Genomic DNA, 22,520 nt, shown 5'->3' on the forward strand with positions numbered 1-22,520 from the left:
CTTCTGATCTCAAAGACAATGAATTAAAACTATTTGTAAAAAATGTGCATGTTAGCACAATAGGGCAAAACTTTGCTTCTTCATCACATGTGTTACTGCCGTTTGATTTGCTCAGGGGCTGCATACAGCACCATTTTATTTATCAGCAGCAGCAAGTTTTAGCCAATGAAAACTAAAGACCATGGCAATACTTTGATAAAGAGAGTGCTAGAATAATGCAGATAAATCACCCATTTGTTTAAGTTTCACCATAGTGCACTGTTCCTTTTTATCTCAGGTCAGTTCACAGAAAGTAGTCATCATATACTAATCCGTCCCAAGTAAAGCCCTTGAATATATTCCTCTCTGCATTGTTCTAGCTTTCACGTGACTAGGGACAGGCGATTGGATTGTGTGTGATGTTGGTGGGTTTTTTAATTGTAATGAATTCATTCAAATGGCATCTTTCTCTTTGCTTTGGCTTTCAAGGGGTTAGATCAATGCATTGCAATTTTTGATTAATTATAGAAAAGTCCTTACATTGCTACTTTTGGGTAAAATCAGTCTTAAGTATTGGAATAATATAGGCCTCCGTTCAGCACAACCCCTAAGCCTGTGCTTAACTTTAAGTAAGTGCTTAAGTCCATCTCTATTCAGCAGAGCACTTATGCACATAAGAAGTTTTGCTGAATCCAGGCCCTCAAGTTCAATATCTTGCTTCTACCAGTGGTAAATACATGGGGTGAAATCCTGGCTCCTTTCGAGTTAATGGTAAAACTTCCACTGACTTCAATTGGGACAAGATTTTACGTCTGGCTCAAGAGAGAGCGAGGAAAAGGAAACAAAACACCGGTAAGTCACTTCATCTGTTGGGTCAGGTTTTTTTTCCACCTCCAGTTCGGAATGTAGTGTAGCTTTTGTAGTTCTACACTCGTCTTCAGCTTGTCTCAGATTGGAGAGAGATGTGGTGTCACTTTAAAAAATGTAGCATGAACAGGCAAAGATGATCACATAGCATATGTAGTGCAGGGATGAAGGATGATTTTGTGGTTAAGGCATTGGACTGGGATTCAGGAGACCTGGATCCAGTTCCCAGGGCTGCCACCAACTTCCTGGGTGACCATGGGCAAGTCATTTCATTCCTGTGGGAATGGCTATGCAGTGTTCTGGAGACTGCAGGAGTGAGCGTCCCAGCCTGAGTCGACAGACTTGGGCTGTCAGGGCTTGTGCTAGTGCTCTAAAAATAGCTGTGTAGACAGCACTTTAAAGCCCCCACACCTAGGCTTGAGAGCCCGAGTTGCAGCTATTTCAAGCGCCAGCCCCACTAGCATGAGTCTGTGGATCCTGTCTGGGAGGGTCACTCCTGGATGCAGTGTAGACGTAGTCTACGTGTTTAAAGCAAAACAAAGCAGAAGGTGAGTTGTACCTGGTTTAATTCTGGAACTCTTGCAAAGCTGCCCTTGCAATCCATAAACAAAACACAATTCATTTGAACCAATGGGCAATACAAAAAAACCCCATGTTTCAAAGGTTTTATTTTCTTTTGTATACATAAAGTTAGTATACAAACCATACTTGGGGCATGTATTAATACAACTGTACAATATACCAGCATAGCTAGGAACTTCTGAGACATTTGTCTTTACAGAGGGATATCCTCTAGCCATTCTTAGTAATTTGTTTTTAACACTATAGCATTTTAATGTGCAAGATAAAACATAAAGAATAACGATATCACTCTGTCCATAGCATCATAAACATCCCTTATCAATGAGAATTTCTACTAAGATTGGGTCTAATAAAATTCATATTAAAGAAAGGAAAACCTCTCCTTGCCTTCAATAGGAACTGGGTCAGGCCCTGTGGCCCTGATTGAGCAAGGCATCCTGATTCTGCAAATCACTGAAGTCCCATTGACTTAATGGGACTTAAGCACTTGCTGTGCTGAACAGAGATGGTCTTGTTAGCGTGCTCAAGGTCTTTCCTGAATCAGGGCCTACATCAGCATGGGAGTGAGCTATTAAAGATACAGAAAAGGTGAAGGAGAAATGCTAAGCTACGATGTGAAAGCTGTGTTGAAAACTAGGAGTACAACTGCTAACTTTAGCTTACCCCTTCAAGAAATCAAATGGCAACTAATATGGAAAGGAACAGTAACACTTAAAGATGAACTTGAGGATAATATGCCCCACATTGAGGTAGGCAGCCTGTTTCCATAACAGAGCCAAGGGGGCTAAAACAGCCATTCAAATACAAAAGTAGCACACCTGCCTCACCAAAATCTAGGGACTAACCTTCCCCACTCCCCTGTGCAAAATGAATTGCACAGCACTGTCTTGGGTAAGAGTCATGAGATCTGGCTTCTTGTTACATCTCCTCTTCCTTCCTTCCACTCTTTGTTGCAAGCTCCTCTGGAAAGATTCCTTGCTTAAACTGTTTTCTAGCCCCCTGCAGGACACAAACAAACATTGAGCTGTTAAGCACAAGTACAGTGTGGCACTGGGCCACTGGCAACCAGTTCATCAGCTTGTCTACCCAGCAGCTACAAGGCAAGCAATAGAACTGGGCAAATAGTGTACAAATAATGGAGGGCCTAATTCACCCCTGCATTTGTCCAGTTTTACATGAGTGGGAATCCACGGATTTCTTAAGGGAGGTAAGTGTTCAGATTTTTAAACAAACTATTTTTGACTAGTTTTGTGCCCTACAGATAATTCCAGCGAATGAGTTTTGCTGGCAGGAATATTTGCCGAAACAATGAATTTCAAGTGAATATTACAGAATTTTACTGGAAAGCAAATTTCAAATTCATAATAATCAGGGAAGTATCGGCTTTTCATTGACCTCAAGAAATCAAATATGATTAATGCTGTATAGATAATCAATTTCCAGGAGCACTGGAATTAATGGAAACAGACTGCAAAATCTTCCATTCTGTAGCGCTCCGGAAAAGGCTCTGTGAATTATGGATAGTCCAACAGGCACAATTGGATGTATGCCGATATATCCTATTGCTGCCCAAATGGTTTGACCTGGTTTGTATTTTTTAGACTTACTTTGTTGTCCGGCTGTTTTGCTGTTGATGGAGATTCTGATCGCTTGCAGTCCTTATTTGTTCTTGTTGAATTGGTGGTGGCATGTTGATTTGCTGCTGCCTTTTGAAACTTGACACCTTGGCAAAGAGAATATCAACTCATAGTTACATAGTGCCTCCACCTTCCATCCAGAAGAATTCCCAAATGGCTTACAGATTTCCTACCTTGCATCAATACATGCTCAGAGGGAAGGCTGCCATTGTCAGGTTCTTTCCATCCCTAATGCCTTGTGGGTAGTTCTCATTTTGGTACATTGTGAGTAGTCAGTTTTGTTTTGTGACTAATACTGGCCTGCACCATAACTACTGCGGAAGTCCAGAATCTAGCCCAAGGTCAAGACTGCTCACGTGTCTCTTCAAATGTGTTAAAGACAAACACTATATGACAGTGCAGATGAAGCCATTATTACACCACTAACAAACCAGCAAGGAATAATCCATTTGAAATAATACTTTGCACTTATGCTACCTGATCCAAAGACCAGTGACTTCAGTGGGAAGGCCCCTATGGATTTCAACGGGCTCTGGGTCGGGTTCATATAGCACTTTACACCTGTACATCTCAAAACACTTTACAAAGGTGGGTAAGCATTAATATCCCCATGTCACGGGCGGGGACACAGAAAGGTTAAATGTCTTGCCGTAAAACAGTGGCAAGCTTGGAATGAGAATTCAGGAATCCGAACTCCCAGCCCCCTGCTTAAATCCCTGCGTGAGATGAGGCAAAACATGCTTACTCTGTTTCCAGGCATGTTCCGCAGCTTTCGGGGCTGTCAGCATGGCAAAAGGATGCAATGAGAGGTTGAAAGGGTGAATCCGGTGACCCTGGAAGGACAGTAGCACTTAGAGATTAATGAGAAATTGCACAATTGTTTGTCTATTTTGTAGTCTTTACAGTCCTGAATATGTTGTTACAAATCACTGGTATTTTCCCTTGGATCACATCCATTTTTCTGAACTGTTCACTTCTAATTTTTCCCATCCTCTTTTGCCCTCTCCCAGTGGCTTGGCAGTGCTGATATCCTTTGTTAGATAGCTCCTGCATCTCTTGGTTTAGGTGTTCTAGTCAGGTCTGATTTTGTGCCCATTACCATGATATTTGGGAACCTTCCAGCAAAGCAGTGTGGAAAGATTTGCATATAAACAAAAAAACAGGCAGACAGAGGCTCTGACTATATTATTATAAAAGCAACTTTGCTACCTCATCACCAGCAAGAATCTATCCCTGAGCTACACAGTACTCACTATTCAGAGAGAGGTGTTGCTCCAAGCATCACCGCTAATTTCAGAGTGACAGCAGATGAGAGGAAAACCAGCATAACAGCTTCATCTGAAATCTCTCCTTATCTCCACCAGAAGCAGATCAGGACCTCCAGCCATGGGAATACCAACCAAAGTGGCAGCACTATGGGAAATGGCATGAGCAGGCACTTTGGGAAATCTGGCAAGAAAATCTGCTTTAACTGCTGCACTCTGCAGAGCCCCCACTTCGAAGGGAGGTACAGAGCTTCCCAGGCCATAAAACAAACAGAACATCCCTGGGTCAAGTGGAACCCCCATCATACAACTCCTAGGAAACTCCACAAAACAAACTGGATGGAATTTCCGTCCCCCTATTTGGGAACAACAAGAACGAGGAAATTTGGTTAATGTCACCTTTTTTCTACACATTACGTGGCTGTTCCCGAACATAGTAGTAACCCTATCCAGACACCAGATGGCAGTCCATATTAATAAGCCCAGCCATGAATGATTTGTTTTATAAGTGCTCCGGAGCCATTGCTAATTATATGGTTTATTATAATCTGATTACAATTCCATGGTAACTTTGGCAGTTGCTCTGGTAACACTTACTTTAAGCCACACCAAGTATGTTAGAACTACCTATAGACTACCGCAGTGCGCTGCTGGCACAGGCGGGAGCTTTCCTAATACTTTCAAAGTCATGAACTCAAGTCTGCAAAGACTGAATTTGAAGTACGGAAGCAATTACTAAGGTAGGCCCAGATTTTCTCCTATGTTGAGGTCTGCTTAGCAGGGCCATCAGGGAGAAAGTTTTACCTCTGTGATCCTCCTGGTCCATCTATGCTGGCCCTGGCATACCAGCATAAATGAGAGCATCTCCAGGGCTACTCTAATTTAGGCCAGCTGGCTGGGGGCCCTATGGGACCTTGTTCCAGCAGTGAATTTTTATAGCCCAGGCACACGCTGCCCTGTCCTGGCACACTCCAACATGTCCCTTCCCCCCGACCAGGGAGTAGAGGGAGTAGTTGGAGTCAGCTACCACTTGCTGCCAGCTGAGAGCTCTGCTGTGCTGAGGGAATTCTACTTGGGCTACAGCTCCCATTGACTTCCCTTCCATGGTGCAGGATGCAGCTCCTGGTGCTGGGATCCTATCAGAGACACAAGCCATACAGGGTTGACACGTGGCTGGAAGATCTATAATCAGAACTGATAAACTCTGTATTAGATAGCCCTTTTCATAGATAGATCTCAGAGTGCTTCACGGGTAGGGAAACTGAGGCACCAACTTGTCCAGTATCACCCAGAAGACCTGTGCTGGCAATGCTGTAGGCAATTTGGCAAGTGGCATACTTTCCTTTTGAGTTAACACTAAATCCATGTATCAGCATGGTCCACTGTGTTCTCAGAAGTGCCATCTCAGAAAACTGAGGTCCTGGCCACTTGTGGCTATTAAAAATCACATATGGTTACCTTTGTGGCACTGGTCTAGCAAAGCACTTAAGTACACGCTTAAAGTTAAGCACATGAATAGTCGCCCTGAAGTCAGTGGGGAAACTCACATGTCTAACCTTTAAAAGAAAAGGAGTACTTGTGGCACCTTAGAGACTAACAAATTTATTTGAGCATAAGCTTTCATGAGCTACATCCGATGAAGTGAGCTGTAGCTCACGAAAGCTTATACTCAAATTTGTTAGTCTCTACGGTGCCACAAGTCCTCCTTTTCTTTTTGCGGATACAGACTAACATGACTGCTACTCTGAAACATGTCTAACCTTGAGCATGTGCTGAAGTGCTTTGCTTTACTAAGCCACTAAGATTGGAGTATTACTGTAATATTCTAGCTTGGAAGCCAGGGCCTAAAACCAGTGATGTCCGCTGAATGCTTGTTGTCTGTGCTGTATATACAGTAGCTCAGTTACTGAGTTACTAGGAGAACACATTCAGATATATTTGGTGTCTATTGGTATCAAGTCCTGCGCAGACAAAATAGATCAATTTTCTTTTTCTATCCTTTAGCCCAGGGATTATCTTCAGCTGGTGTGCAGAGGAAAAGTACAGGAGAAAGAGACAATTGGCTCCCTCTCGGGAACAAGACCAGCTCCCTGAAGGTCAATTACACAGACACAGAAAGCTTTTGTATGTTGATGCCAGTCTTACACTGGCGCTTTGTTGTTCACTTTAGCTGGTGAGGTCCCCTCTCAGAGAAACTGGTGACCACTGAGTTCTCTTTCTCTCAGAGTCCTTTATGCCAGATATTAAACTATCATCAGAACAGGAGAGTCTTCTAAAACACTCATCAATAACCTAAACAATACAGTATTTCTGCCAGGCATTTATGTACACTTTAGTCTGTTGGTCTCAGATAAGAAAGGGAAGTTTATAAGATTGGTTTCTTAGACAGGAGATGGTCCCGTGGTTACAGTACTAGGCTGGGACTTGGGAGACCTAAATGTAATTTCCTAGTATGCCAGTCTCTCTGTTCCTCATCTTTAAAATGGGAATAATGGCACTTTGCTATCTTACAAGGGTATTGGCAGGGTAGATAAAGATTGTGAGCTTTTCTTTTGTGATACTTTTTTCATTTTCCATGACATTTTCAGCAGCGTTTTTCACCACTCTTTTTTTGTTAGCAAAACTTCAATTGAAGTCACTTTTGAAATTTTCCATTTATAATAACTGGCAGTAAGAAAATGTGGTTTTAGGTAAACAGAAAATTTTAGATACAAAAGTTAGTCCAAAATATCACCAAAAATTTCATGGAAAAATTGTATATTGACAATTTTCCATAAAAACATTCATTTTTGAAAAAAAGGCCATTTTTGGATGAAAAACGTTTTGTGCCAAAAATGTTGACGATCTCTAGGCTCAGACACGTGACTGCATGTGAGGAGAGTTCCACCAGGTAACGTGAGGACTTAATTGGGTCCATTATTTTTATCTTCCATGGGGAAAGGCTGAATAACTTAGGCCTGATCCACACTAAGAAATTAGGGCCATATAACTCTGTTGCTCAGGGGTGTGAAAAAGCCACAGCCTCAGCAATACAGTTAAACCGGTCTGACCCCCAGTATAGATGGCGTGAGGTTGATGGGAGACCTGGCTACCGCCTCTCGGGGAGGTGAGATCTCATCTGGAATACTGTGTGCAGTTCTGGTCTCCTGTATTTAAGAAAGATGGATTCAAACGGGAACAGGTGCAGAGAAGGGCTACTAGGACGATCCAAGGAGAGACTCAAAGAGCTTGGCTTGTTTAGCCTAACAAAACAAATGCTGAGGGGAGATGTAACTGCTGTCTATAAATACACTAAAGGGATAAATACCAGGGAGGGAGAAGAGTTATGTAAATTAAATGCCAATCTGGACACAAGAACAAATGGATATAAACTGGCCACCAACAAGTTTAGGCTTGAAATTAGATGAAGATTCTAACCATCAGAGGAGTGAAGTTCTGGAATAGCCTTCCAAGGGGAGCAGTGGGGGCAAAAAACCTAACTGGCTTCAAGTCTGACCTTGATAAGTTTATGGAAGGTATGGTATGATGAGACTGCCTACAATGGCATGTAGCTGATCTGCAACTGCTCGTAACAAATATCTCCAGCAGCGAGTGATGGGACACTAGATGGGGTGGGCTCTGAGTTACTACAGCAAATTCTTTCCCAGATGTTTGGCTAGTGGGTCTTGCCCACATGCTCGGGGTCTAACTGATCAACACATTTGGGGTCAGGAAGGAATTTTCCCCGGGGTCAGATTGGCTTGGGGCATGGGTCACTCACAGGTTTGAATGAGTGTAAATGGTGGATTCTCTGTAACTTTTGAAGTCTTTAAATCATGATTTGAGGACTTCAGTAATTCAGCCAGAGGTTAGGGGTCTATTAGGAGTGGGTGGCTGAGGTGCTGTGGCCTGCAATGTGCAGGAGATCAAACTAGATGATCATGATGCTCCCTTCTGGCCTTAAGGTCTACGAGTCTATGAAGTGGATTATCTCCTGTGACAGGAGAAGCCCTCCCATCGGCATAGTAGGGAATATCTTCATGGAAGCGCAGCTGCAGTGTTTTACGTGTGGACAGACTTAGTGGAAATGCCTTTACTTCCCCGCCTTTGTGAACAGCTTTAATTCCAAAGTGAAATTAAATTAAATTGAGTTGGGCAGACTCAGCTAAACTCCTTCCGCACGTGAGTCCATGCTACAAAAGCATGACATGCAATGGATCAAATTCTTCCCTGACTTATGCCCCATGCAACTCCATGCAAGTCCAAGGAGTGGAGTCTCTGGCACCAGATGTCAACAGAGGATGTCAGTCGAGGCAGAATTTGGTCTACTATGCTGTGCTGCTGAGGAGAATCAGGACACCGATGGTATAGAAGTGAACTCTCTCTCACATGTGGAGAGGTTGGTCTTCCCAAAGCTGGGGGTACTGTTGGGAAGCTTGCGTACTACCTCCTGGGTCTACGTGGCCTTAGTGTATTAAGAAGCCTCCATCTACCTTGCTACCAGCCCTTAAATTGAGTTCAAACTCTCCTGACTAGCTACCCACTTGTAGCCTGCAAGGCCCCTTTAGAGTCAAATCCAACTGTGGCATTAGTTTGGCCCTTCCATATGTTAGTTTCCGTCCGTATTCCGTTTCTCCAGTAACTTGCTTCCTCTTTGTGTGAAAGGAAGAGTGGTCATGGCCTCATTCTACAGCTGATAACATGGCCAGAACTGGTTGTATTGTCAGATAGGCATTGAGGAACCATTTACATTTCAGGTATGTCTACATAGCAAAGAAAAACCCGCAACTGGCCCATGCTAGCCAACTCAGGCTTCTGGGGCTTGGGCTGCAGGGCTGTTTCATTGCTATATAGACTTCTGGGCTTGGGTTGCAGCCTGAGCTCTGGGATCCTCCCACCTCACAGGAGCCTAGAGCCTGGGCAGCCTGAGTCAGCTGGCACGGGCCAGCTGCAGGTGTCTAGTTGCTGTGCAGACATACCCTACAAGTCCCTCACTGCTTGTGCATGGCTGCTGCACGTTTACAAATTCCATGTTCTAGAAACTAAGCGCTTCTGTAGCGTGGCTGGGACAACACAGTTAATGCTGGGGGATTGTGTTGTAGCCCAGGTTGCCCCAAGCATATGATCACCTAGCACTAGGACTGATCGAAAACAGTCAGAGTTTTTGAAATTTTGACAAATTTTTAACAAATAAGTTCACTAAAATGTTTGTAGTTTTTTTTAACCAACTGTGCCAAAACCATGCAAGACAACAGTGCGCTGCTACAGTAAGATTCATAGTATTGCCTCGCCCTTAAAGACAGGGAGCCAGATTCTCAGCTGGTGTAAATGGGTGTGGCTAGCTTGAAGTCAAGGCAGCTCCGTCAGTTTACATCAGCTGAGAGTGTGACCCAGTGTTCCGCTGTGCGCCTCCCCAACACTTCAGTGACAGGGAGGATCTTTACTTTGACAACAATCTGTACCCGTTATTTCAAACCATTAAAAAAGGACTCTGTTTGCACCCAGAATTTTGCATGTGCAATTTTGAGAGGCTCCACACCTGGACTTGCATGAGGAATCAGTGGTTCCATGTCTAACCACAACTGACATGCAGTAATCAGAGTTGAGGAGTCAAAAACTTCATCTGACTGCAATTAGAAGCAAACTGAGAATCTGGATTGAGCCCATTTTGGACATGTGTCCTTCCTCGTTCCAGATGCTGCTCTTGTGCCAGTGCAGTCTCATGTTCTTAGGTGGATATGGAGTGTTTTACTATGAAACAAAATTAGTGGATGTAGAATTAATTTAACAATTAATGAGCTTCTGGAATGCACCCATTTTACTACTGATGTTTGCTGACTGCAGCTGATTCATGAGCCTCTGGTGGAAGTGTAAAAAGCAGTTCATCAGTTGCTGAGTTTACGAAATGCATCATCATGAGTGGCAGGAGCCAGAAGAGATTGGTTCTCTAATGAATCCACATCACTACCTGGCTGGATATTCAGTGGACCATACTGAAAATGCCTGATGTTCCTGACAAAGTCGCAGTTTAGCTCCTGATTCTGCCCCTGATTAATTTCAGCAGCACTTCTCACATACTTAAAGTTAGGCACATGCTTAAGCCCCTTGCTAACTCAGGATCTCTGTCTCCAAACTCAGATCATTTTGTCGGGACGTACCAGGCCCCCTCCTATGAGCTCAGCAGTGCCAAGATGCCTCTTCACTCTCACCTCAGCAACTGCAACTCCCTCCAGGTAATGTGGCTTTATGATGACATTTGAATCCCCAATTATAGGCTGGAATTTTCTCCTGTTCAAGTCAACAGAAAAACAGATTTTAATGGAGCAGGATCAAGCCCTATGTGTGGCCATGATACCTGATCAGGGGAAGGGGAAGATCTCAATAGTTCCATCAGGTCCTTACACGTGATCCCACAAGGAAGTTCTGCTAGGTTTCACTTCAAGGGGGATGTTCACAGCTATGGATATGGTGCGGAGAGGTGCAAAGATGTAAATATCAGATTCCTAAATTTGCCTAAGATTTCTGGACTGAGGAAGGATGGTTTTTTGGTTAAAGCACAGGACTGAGCCTCAGAAGTTCTGGGTTCAACTGCTGGCTGTGCCATAGATTTCCTATATGGCCTTGGACTTGTCACTGAATCTCTCTTTGTGGCTGGTCAACTGTCTGCAGAACAGGGATGATGATGCTTCCATTCTCCCACTCCCTCTGTCGCTCTACTTGGATTGTAAGATCTTAAGGGAAGGCTCACACTCTCTCGTTGTCTGCACAGTGTCTGGCACAATGCAGGCTCCAGGTCAACTCCATACCCTCTAGGCACCACTGTAATACAAACAACAAAATCACAGTCCCAATCCTATCAGTTTGCTCAGTGTAACAGCTCATGCACAACTTGTATAGGACTTGTAAGTAACTGCACCCTCCAATGTAGTTCACTTCATTTCCGTGTCCTCTTTTTGGCATCACTATAAAGAGAGAATCTACTAGATCTCTGAAGGGGAAAGACCTTGGGAGGTCAGAGGATGGCACTCACACCTGCTTGTCCATCTCTTTTTGACCCCTTCCAGTAGGAGGCTGTCTGGTCCTGCATTCGATGGAGTAGACATTGAACCTTCTCTGAACAAATGTCAGAGGAAGACAACACCTACACAAGAATGAGACTCATTGACCGAGGTGCAAAGCAAGGCCTACCTTTTGTGCCTATCCCAGAGGTGGCTTCTTCAACCAGCCCATTGATCTTATTCAGCTGGCTAAAAACAAAATACTGTCCCTACAATCTTCAGTGACCAAGCGTTCACTGCAGACCACGTATGGTGCAGCAAGCGTGTGTGTGCACTCCAAGTTTTAATTCAATACGTGGCTTGATTGGCAAGGCAGGGAATCTGAGTCCACAACTCAGGCATCTCTGTAACAGGATAAGGGTTAGATAAGTGATTAGACTTTATAAATAGCTCACTCCCAGTGGCCTCGTGTCTATTATTTGTCTTGGTGTGGTTGTGTATTTCAGTGTGGAGCAAAGAAAATAATAGCATTTTGAAAATGTTTGATCGTTTTAAAACACAGGTCCCCATACAGCCAAGCAGCCAGCCCTAGAAATGCCAATGTCTTCGGTTGATCCTGCAAGTTGTTAAGCAATCTGTGTCCAGTCCAGCACAACACTTACCAAGTGTAACTTGACAGGACTACACATGTGCTTAAAGGCAAACATGTGCTTCAGCGCTTTGCTGTATCACAGCCAGGGAGCTCAGCATATTGCAGGAGCATTTTGAGCGTAGGTTTTTTTAAATAGGTTTGGGTCTAGGACTTTTAGTTTCATTGGATCATACAATCGTAGGACTGGAAGGGACCTCGAGAGGTCATCTAGTCCAGTCCCCTGCACTCGTGGCAGGATGAAGTATTATCTAGACCAGACCTGACAGGTGTTTGTCCAGCCTGCTCTTAAAAATTCCCTGTGATGGAGATTCCACAACCTTCCTGGGCAATTTATTCCAGTGCTTAACCACCCTGACAGGAAGTTTTTCCTAATGTCCAACCTTAAACTAATGGCTTGACATGCTGCCTTCCTAGCGTATAAGGCAAAAACGATTCATGCAGAAGATCTGCAAAATCTATATGAGAGGGAAGTGGCCTGAGGATTGGTAGGAAGAGACAGGCCAAGGGGGGAGTTCAGTTTGCCCCAGGAGATGATATTACTGCGGAAAGCTGTCAGAATTCAGTTTTCAACCGAATTAACTTGCTCTTGGCAAAAATCCACACATCAGCATAGCCAGATGTAAGCATTTCCATGGCTATTGTAGCACGCTGTACGAGAACCATCTGGAAATGGGGGAGGAGGGAGCTGTGGGATCCATCTCAGGCCTTAGAGTAACAGCCATGTTAGTCTGTATTTGCAAAAAGAAAAGGAGTACTTGTGGCACCTTAGAGACTAACCAATTTATTTGAGCATAAGCTTTCGTGAGCTACAGCTCACTTCATCGGATGCAGTGAAGTGAGCTGTAGCTCACGAAAGCCTACGCTCAAATAAATTGGTTAGTCTCTAAGGTGCCACAAGTACTCCTTTTCTTACCTCAGGCCTTGTTTACACCAGGAATTTGCCCCAATTCCAGCTATCAGAGTAACACACATCTAGACATGGCAAACTAATGTAATGGTGGTGACCCCTGTTTAGCTTACTTCGAACTGGAAACACGCAATAAATGTTGCCCTCATGGCTAGCAACTAATGGCTGAAATCAGAGGAAATAAAATAGCCACATTTTGGGGTGTGGGGGAAGACACAAACTTCCCGCTTCAGGGTCTACCAAACTCGAATGATTGGAGATTAGGGTTAGACCTTCATGGAAGACAAATTGTCCCACATCCGCATATTGTGGGGCTCCTGCACCTTCCTTTGAAGCATCTGGCAGTGGTCACTGTCAAAGACAGCCTTCCAAACTAGCTGCACCACAGGTCTGATTTACTGTTTCAATTCCTATGGAAATCCTCAGTGCAGATAAGGCCTGAAAGTGAAAAGTGCTTCAAAAAGTTTTCTGCACATGTCCAGCCAGCCGTAGTACAGATTCTCATGTTTGGATCAGTGCAGCGTCCTGATTTTCCCCTGTACAGTAAATGCATTTAAAAAAAATTCTCTTCAGCAGGTGGGTGGGGAACTAGGAAGCAGGGGTGCTGGAACAATTTGTATAGTTGGGCTGCTGAGAGCCAGTGAACCAAACTGTAAACCCCCAGAACCACTAGTTCCAGCACCTATGCTAGGAAGCTTGTATTGTTATTATCATATGCCACTCAGTATATCTGTGTGATATTACCCTGCCTGAATACATAGATCAAAAGGGGTTGCTAAATAAACCAGGCAGAAAAGGTACAACAAAGGCCTAGGTAAGGAGCATCCCCTCAAACACGAGCCAGGTTTCTAGCCCTGGAAAGGAGACTTCTCAGACCTGACCCTGGCAACACGCTGAGAATCTGCAGTTTGCCAACTGCTGTCAGCTGACACAGAGACTGACTGGGAGTCAGGAGCTTGCTGTAACTTGGTGCCTAAGAGAGCAGAGGAGCACCAGGGCTAAGTCATTTCTGCCCTTGGGCTGAGGGAAAGCCAAGCAGAGGAAAGACAGTATGCATGGATCTCTATTTTAAATCCATTGCCCTGAGTGCTGTGAATGGTTTGGCAAAATAAATCATGCTTTTTATTTTGGAGAAGCTGCTTCTGTGTCACTGCAAATGTCACTGTCCACAGATTCCCACCAGGAAATTCTTGCTGGTGCCAAGCCCGCTGGGCCTGCTAGGTATCACGGTTGGCAACCAGAGGGTGTAACCCAGAGAGCCGGTCAGAGTGGTTGGATGCCGGAGTCCCACCTCAAAGGGAAGTGGAGGCACAGGCCTGTCCCTTGGAAGGGCTGTGCTCAGGGGACTGGAAGAGGATCTCAGAAAAGGCAGGCTGCCCAAGGACCATGACAAGGCGTTGGAATGGAGCATGCTCAGAGTTTGGATGGCACGAGTTTGACCCAGATTAATTAAGAATGGGATGAAACTATCCAGAGAATCGATCCCTAATATAGTTCCAGAAAACAAAGTGGAAACCAGTGAGCGGCAATTTAAAATAAAAGCCAGGCAGCCTACTCCACTCCATGGCCCTGGCCGGTATTTAACTGCTTGTAATGACTGCAAAAAGCTTATCAGTGTGGTGCTGGGTCAGCTCTCCTCCGCTCACTTCTATCAGAATCCCCACTGACCAGATAACCATAATTGCCTGCTGAGCAACGAAATCAGCTCTGTTTATTCACACAGGAGAGCGGGTATAAACAACAGCTGCTGCAACATAGACCCAGCTGATGCCAGCTTCAAACAATTAGAAAACAGCCTCCACAATCTTGCCACTCACTTTGGCAGAGCGGTGCCAGCGTGTTGCTGAGGGCCCCGTGCTGTAAATCTCAAAGACGTCTTCAATGGGGATGCTGTTCTGTGAAAGCAGGTCAGGAAAGGGGTTTAGTCTGTGGGGTGGGTATTTTTGGGTTTGAATTAATAAATACGTAGAATCCAGATGACACCCCGTCCTGTAGAGTCCTTACCAACTAGAAGGATTTTAACTTCCAGGGTTACCCTATGGGCTAGGTACCTGACATGAACATCTAGGGTTGCTTCATGTAGCTGCTATGGCCCCATTGACATTTGCTCCTGTGACCTTCTGCCACAGAGAAGACATAGTGGAACACAGCAGGAATCTGAATGAAGCAGAGCTAACGTGGGGCCTAAAACATGTCATTGCATAAAGATCAGCAAAACTTGGAGCAAGAGCATTCTGCTACCAGGACTGATTCCACTGCTCCTTCATTAGATCTGTGGATCGCTGTGCATGTCACGGGATATACTGAAACATGGGGTTTGGTAGACCACTGTGTAGCTCTGACTTGATCATTGTGCTATAATTGTTCAGACTATTATTTTATCATCATTTTCTTTGATATTCCTTATGTTAAAAGCTGTTTGTGAGACAAGATATTCACCTCTCTAACCCTCCATCAGATTGCTACAAGCTAATGGTGCCTAATCTTTACTGTGTTTAACAAAAGGTTACAACTCCCATCCCTTGATGAAAATTAGACAGTTTTGTACATTTAAAAATGTATGTGCATTGCATTGCATGAACTCTCGCAAAATACACAGCATGTCTAGTATTTTGTTCATCTGGGAAGCTGCTGGAGAACAAAAGATCTTGCTATGAGTATTGCTTCCTTACCATTAAGATCCCGGCATAAAATGATAAAATCATGGCTTCTCTCTCAGTTCGGTTGGGATAGATGTATCTGCTGTGAAGCGGCAAATTCCTATCCAGGATAATCGGAGAGAATATAAGTAAATGGGGTTAGCCTGAAAGATATTGGACCTGATTTATGCCTGAGTTACTCCAGTTTTACAGTGGTGTAAGTCCATTGCAGGATTGGGGCCTCCGTCTGTTTATACTCACCTTTTCCCTTTTGCCAAAGGACTTTGGGCTTCTGAATCATTCAACCACAGCAAAGCAACATTGATGGCCAAGTCGTAATGAGCCTGAAAACAGAACAGAAAGGAAGGATGGTGCAGGACTTAGGGCACTAGCCTCGGACTTGGGTTCAATTTCCTACTCTGCTACAGACTTCCTATGTGACCGTGGGCAAGTCACTTAGGGCCAGATTGTTAATGGTATTTAGGAACCTAGTGGGCTTTTCAAAAGCACCAAGGTGCCTAAAACTCATTGATTTCAATGGGTGCTGGGCACGTCAGTGCTTTAGAAATTCCACTAGGTGCCTAAAATGCCTTTTAAAACTCTGGCCTGTAGTCTCTGTGCCGCAGTTCCCCATCTGTACGATAGCACTGCCCTACCTCACCTGGGGTGTGGTGAGGATAAATACCTTAAAAGCTGAGAGGTGATTGCATACTACCGTGATGTGGACCACATCCACCTAGATAAAAGAAAAGGAGGACTTGTGGCACCTTAGAGACTAACAAATTTATTTGAGCATAAGCTTTCATGAGCTACAGCTCACTTCATCGGATGCATTCAGTGGAAAATACAGTGGGGAGATTTATATACACAGAGAACATGAAACAATGGGTGTTACCATACACACTGTAACAAGAGTGATCACTCAAGGTGAGCTATTACCAGCAGATCTCACAGATCTTGGGAGACAGGCCAGTCCTTGCTTACAGACAGCCCCCCAACCTGAAGCAAATACTCACCAGCAACCACACACCGCACAACAGAACCACTAACCCAGGAACCTATCCTTGCAACAAAGCCGTTGCCAACTGTGTCCACATATCTATTCAGGGGATGCCATCATAGGGCCTAATAACATCAGCCACACTATCAGAGGCTCTTTCACCTGCACATCTACCAATGTGATATATGCCATCATGTGCCAGCAATGCCCCTCTGCCATGTACATTGGTCAAACTGGACAGTCTCTACGTAAAAGAATAAATGGATACAAATCAGACGTCAAGAATTATAACATTCAAAAACCAGTTGGAGAACACTTCAATCTCTTTGGTCACTCGATTACAGACCTAAAAGTTGCAATTCTTCAACAAAAAAACTTCAAAAACAGACTCCAACGAGAGACTGCTGAATTGGAATTAATTTGCAAACTGGATACAATTAACTTAGGCTTGAATAAAGACTGGGAGTGGATGGGTCATTACACAAAGTAAAACTATTTCCCGATGTTTATTCCCCCCTCCACCTCCTACTGTTCCTCAGACGTTCTTGTCAACTGCTGGAAATGGCCCACCTTGATTATCACTACAAAAGGTTCGGCCCCCCACCCCGCTCTCCTGCTGGTAATAGCTCACCTTAAGTGATCACTCTCGTTACAGTGTGTATGGTAATACCCATTGTCTCATGTTCTCTATGTATATAAATCTCCCCACTGTATTTTTCACTGAATGCATCCGATGAAGTGAGCTGTAGCTCACAAAAGCTTATGCTCAAATAAATTTGTTAATCTCTAAGGTGCCACAAGTACTCCTTTTCTTTTTGCAAATATAGACTAACACGGCTGCTACTCTGAAACCATCCACCTAGATAGAATCCTAAATGCTATTTTGTAAAACGTGAAACAGTGTGATCAGCTGCTGCAGGGGCTGTCTGAATAGGACACCCAGCTTAACCTGTTCTAGCACCTTATCATTGGCCGATCATGAATACAGCAAACATTGCCTCCAGGCAGGCTGAGCCCTGTGCCTACAGCTGAAGGCTACATTCCTTGACTTATATTTTGATGGTCTCTGAACAGAGACATAAAACTAAACGTTGGCGCTCATTCTGGGGCCTTCTGCCAGACATAAGAACAGCCACAAAGCTCCATCGCAGAATGCGGCACCCCCAGAGCTGATCCTGGGGGAATACAATATGCTATGATAATTTAAAGGGATGCCATCAGCTTGAAAATCTAAAAAGCGTGCACCTGCCATCGGTACGAATAACACCCAGGGTGATTATAACTGAAAGGAGGGGGGGAAAAAGCTGCTCTCTTTGTTACCTTCGTGCATTTGACAGCACTCTGGGCTAGATCATGGATTTGCCAGGAGCCCCAAGTAAGGTGCAGACCTGAGACAAGAGGAGCTCCACTTGAGTCCTGATTCTCCCTTGCCCCAAGGGAAAGAAAGCTGCACCCGCCCTTTGCCAGGCACAGCTTACTTCTGCCTCTATGCTGGTTCATCTTCATGGCTGGCGCCTTTGGGGAGGATGGAGTCAAGGCTTCATCTACTAGCCTTTCAAAAGCTCTTCCTTATCAACTTCACGTATTTTTCCCTAGCTGTACAATAGATGCTGAACTTTGTCACAGTTGACTGGTCACAATATCCTAGGACCATGTCATAGAACGCTTATAGGGCTATAGAGTGAATAATATTGGACTTTGCCCACCTCTGACTTCTAGATTTTTTCCGTTTACAGCTAATGTTAGCAAGTGATCTCGTAAAGATTAACTTGATCTGTAAGTGAAAAGAAGCGCCACGCCTGCAACTGACTTCAGGTGAGTGGATCCCTGCAACCATGTAGAGTCATCATATCGCTAAAAACAAGTTTTAAGAGAAGTTTGTAAAATAATGGATATCTTCCATCTACAAGTGTAATAACAGGAAGAAATCCTGGCTCCAATAAAGTCAAAGGGAGTCTTGTACTTCACAAACATTACCTAACTAATCCTCACATGACAATCACCAAGTGGTAGGCTTCATAACTTAATTTTTTTAGCCTAGAAGGGATAATTATGAGCATCTAGTTTGATTTCCTGAGCAGCACAGGGACGTGGAATGTTACCCAGGAATTTCTGCATCCAGACCAAGTAGTAAATAAATATAACTTCCATGTTATAGATGGGGAAACTGAGGTGAAATGGCTTGGCCTTGGCCAAAGAAGGCCTCATTAATCCTGTTTATGCTACTAAACCGACTGCTCTAAGCATTATTGTTTAATACAGTTGGTCCCCAAGGAATTACACCACATAGTTTGCTTCTGTCTTTTTGAATTAGATCCAATTGAGTTAATACCAGGTAAAATCAGCTAATTTTAGCTCTCATAAGGCAAAAGAGCTGGAGTAACATTTTCAAAAAGTGACTAAGTGACTGAAGAATATAAGAGTCTGGGGTCATTGAAAGTCAGTGGGATTTAGGAACCTGTCTCTTTTGAAAAGGTGATTTAGGTACTTTTGAAAATGTTATATGCAACTGATCTCTAGATAGTTTCCCTTTCTTCTAGATAAAACACATTTGTTTACGGATACTAATAGCAAGTTATTTAACTGCATGAAGCCAGGCACCTGTCAGTTCTTTCGTTCAGGAATTAAGAATGCAAGATTAGAATAAGAAGTTGTCTGGTTACCATGTCATCGAGAAAGGTGGGCTGCTGTCTTCCTTTCGGGTCGAATTCATTTTCCCGAAGTCTGATGCCGACATAATCGCCTCTAAAAGCAAGAGAGCAACTTGAGTTACAGTCGGTGCTGGACAATCCACTGCATTAGAAGATGGAGTAAGGCAACTCTCAAAAGCCAGCGTACGGACAGGGCTGTGTTTACTGTAGTTTATGAGCTTCACAATCTGCTGCAAGGTTCAGCAGGTATCCCAGCAGCCGATGGCAGCCTCCTTCTGACATGGAAAGCCTTTTATTTTTGCAATCTCAGCTTCTATCTCTATACTCGGAGCTATGGACCTCGCTGTCTGCATCCCCCAAAGGCTTAGAAAGAAAGGGAGAGGGCAATGGTAAGCAAAGTATTCAGACTGAAGTCCTGCTTGGGACAGGCTCCCCTGGCTCTTTGCTGGTGGTGCTGTTGCAATAAAAGCAATGAGCATACAGAAGGGATGTCACTGCACAACCACCAGCCTGAAAGGGCTGCTTTGTTGGGGTTTGGGTTTCTTATTCCTGGAGGGACTGAAGCTGCAACCTGTACTCAGATGGGGCGTACTCACTCAAGCAGGGAGCCCCAGCGAAGTCAGGTGCGGGCCTCCTATTGAATAGAATGGAAGTTGAATTACATTCCTGGAGAAGTTTCAGGGTAGCAGCCGTGTTAGTCTGTATTCGCAAAAAGAAAAGGAGTACTTGTGGCACCTTAGAGTGGAAAAACTGAATGCATCCGATGAAGTGAGCTGTAGCTCACAAAAGTTTATGCTCAAATAAATTTGTTAGTCTCTAAGGTGCCACAAGTCCTCCTTTTCTTTTCATTCCTGGAGAACCTGTACGTGTAGAGGAACCCAGACTCTCTGGATCTGAGAGCGTGACCTTCTACTATGTGAAGTAAAGGATGTAGCCTGCCGGCTTAAGGGCAGTAGCTCTAGTGCCCAGACCCGACCTCTTTGCGTGGACCAGGCACTAGGCAGGAACCATAATCCACACTGCCAGCGTGAGTTCTCTATGTGCATAGCTCAGGGCAGTGGTAGGCTCTGAATTATGGTGGTTTATCTATCTAATGCATATCAAAGGAGGACAGTGGGAGCTGGCCAGCATCCCCAGGGAAGGCTTCCCAGACTTTCCACAAGGGAAAGCCGGAGGACACATGTATGGTATGTCAGACAGAACCTTTAGAATGCAGTCATTGCTAGCTATAGTGCAGTATGGGAACTACCTGGCAGTTGGTACTTACAGGAGTTTTTCAATCTCTTTTTTTAGACGTTTCCTTTCCATGGATGGGGGGTGTTTTCTAGTTGGGGGGGAGGCTGCCACAACTCAGACTGCTTACTAAGATCCAGCCTAAAAAGGGAAAGTAACAGAAAGACAGATCACTATGTGTCAGTATCACAACCACTGAACCAAAACCACTGATGGATTAGCGCAAACTGTTTCAATATCCCTGCAAAAACATGGGCGCTGCAGAAGTGGCAGAGTAGTAGGACGCCAGTGGGGATGTAACAGGAAAGGAAAGCAGACAAGACGTTCTGGTAATACAGATAAACAACAACAGTAACAGTTCAGGGTATCTTTGTGCCAAGACTTGAACGTGAGGATGAGGAGTTTGACCGTGATGTGAAATGTGGCAGGAAGCCAGTGCAGGGATTCAAGCCGGGAGGGGCGACATTTCTTTTAGGTAGGATGCCTATAAGCTTATATGTTTCTAGAGCACCCATCACAGCAGCATCTAAAGGTTAAGTAATCTAGATGTGTCTAGTATTGTCCAGACAGGGCATCGGAACAGATCCTGCTCATCAACTCTCCCAGCTCTTAAAGCTTTTCCTGTTTCTTCAACCACTTAATGTGGGAGTGGTAGTAGTCCCTGAGTGACAGAACTGGAAAGGGGGGCAAAGGAGATAATTTTGGTTGAATGGGTTGGAAAGAGAATAGGTTAGACAGGAGAAGGCTACAGCAGGTCAGGGTGGAGATAAAAAGGGTATGGGCCAAAGTTATGGCAATGTTTTGTACACGGTTCACAAGTCAAATTTCATGCATTATTTCCCCTTGACCAGGGGTTTACAGAGTTCATGAAACCACAAACATTTACGTTCAAACATGCAGTGAGAACGCTGTTTATGTGTGTGTCTAATGTGCCCATCACCATTGTATTTAGGTGCCCTCTTTAATAGGCATAAAAAACGACAGCACTTATGTCCAGCATTAGCGTGCCCAAATGCCAACACAATTGCTTGCCACAAACCTATTAAAAGTAGCACAATGATTCCTATAAATATTCCGGGGCCAGATCCTCAGCTGCTGTAAATCAGTGTCATTTCATTTACTTCAATGAAGCCAAGAGGATTGAGATGATTTTTTCCAGCTGAAGCGTGGCCCCAGTGTTTATTAACACAGCATTTAAGCACATTGTGGCTTGGCCAGATTGCATACACCAAATAAATAAATGCACCATTTTATTTAATTAAGGAGTGGGTTTCAAAACAGTTCAGAGCATGTCAGATTAAGGAATCCAAGGCCTCCCCTTGATCTTATTTTTAAAGCTGCTCAAAAATCACACCCTATCTTTCTGTCATTTGAGAGTCCCTCAGAAAAAGGGAATCCACTGATAACTGTAAACATGCTAAGAAAAATAATTATCTAGTTAATAATCCTACTGACAGGACTGTATACAGTCTTTTTACGCACACACACACACACTCTCACACACAGTATATGAGAAATAGTTCATTACCTGCGTCAGACTCTCTGTCTTGTACAATGATTATTAAAAGGATCGTGGCTTTGGAATCTCTCTATCTCGTGGTAGCTTTAGGATGGAATTTATTCTTGATGCTGTTGTTTCTCCTTTGCCCTGCTGCAGCTGAAGGAGACTAGGCTACTGCTTCTGCTTCGTACAAGACTGAAGCTTTCTTCTGTTGCTTAGAAACAATGCTCTGAATGGGAAGAAATAAAAAAATAAGTGTGTGCCCTAAGGTAGGGCTTTGGGCCTGGATTCTAAGTGATCCTTTTACATGCCCAGGCATTGGGTTTCGCAGGGGAATGGCTGGCCTGAAACACTGACGACTGGCTGACAAGGGAGATCGAGTCCCTCATTCTGAGCTGTGAGGAATCTAATGGTTGGTAAAAGTAGCTACCTGTACTAAGCAGATATGGGGGATGGGGAGTGATAACTAACAAGGGGGAAATCCTGGTCCCTGGGAATAAATGGCAACAGTCCCATTGCCTTCAATGGAGCCAAGATTTCCCCTCCAGAGACTAAGGCTAATGTGACTAACAGAATCACCCAACATTTTGACCCAGTTTATACTTATACTCGTGAGATTAGAAAAAGTTC

General features: G+C 44.1%; 1 protein-coding gene across 4 annotated transcripts; it reads right to left on the reverse strand.

Annotated features, from left to right (window-relative positions):
* Positions 1-1,494: 1,494 nt before the first annotated feature.
* On the reverse strand, positions 1,495-22,310 carry C11H2orf80 (chromosome 11 C2orf80 homolog). Of its 4 annotated transcripts, XM_037913114.2 has the most exons (11): positions 21,918-22,310; positions 20,424-20,530; positions 19,169-19,250; positions 15,767-15,849; positions 15,539-15,626; positions 14,684-14,761; positions 11,058-11,128; positions 10,519-10,597; positions 3,811-3,898; positions 3,036-3,151; positions 1,495-2,427 (listed from the first exon to the last, which is right to left on the reverse strand). In XM_037913114.2, exons 2-11 carry the CDS (start codon positions 20,462-20,464, stop codon positions 2,347-2,349), a joined length of 807 nt encoding a protein of 268 aa, XP_037769042.1. In that variant the 5' UTR covers positions 20,465-20,530; positions 21,918-22,310; the 3' UTR covers positions 1,495-2,346. The 4 variants fall into 4 exon arrangements, with proteins under 4 accessions (XP_037769042.1, XP_037769043.1, XP_043381221.1 ...); XM_037913115.2 differs by lacking the exons at positions 10,519-10,597; positions 11,058-11,128; XM_043525286.1 differs by lacking the exons at positions 10,519-10,597; positions 11,058-11,128; positions 14,684-14,761 and having other exon boundaries at positions 1,506-2,427; positions 15,539-15,608.
* Positions 22,311-22,520: the final 210 nt, after the last annotated feature.

This window comes from Chelonia mydas, chromosome 11 (genome assembly GCF_015237465.2).
Source record: "Chelonia mydas isolate rCheMyd1 chromosome 11, rCheMyd1.pri.v2, whole genome shotgun sequence".
Taxonomy (NCBI): domain Eukaryota; kingdom Metazoa; phylum Chordata; order Testudines; family Cheloniidae; genus Chelonia; species Chelonia mydas.

Coding starts and splice junctions, on each gene's coding strand:
- C11H2orf80 (XM_037913114.2), bottom strand. CDS start 20,464: ATGGAAAGGAAACGTCTAAAAAAAGAGATTGAAAAACTCCT. Junction 15,850..19,168: donor CCACCTTTCTCGATGACATG/GTAACCAGACAA, acceptor TTCTGTTTTCAG/GCTCATTACGACTTGGCCAT. Junction 11,129..14,683: donor GCTGGCACCGCTCTGCCAAA/GTGAGTGGCAAG, acceptor TTTGTATTACAG/TGGTGCCTAGAGGGTATGGA.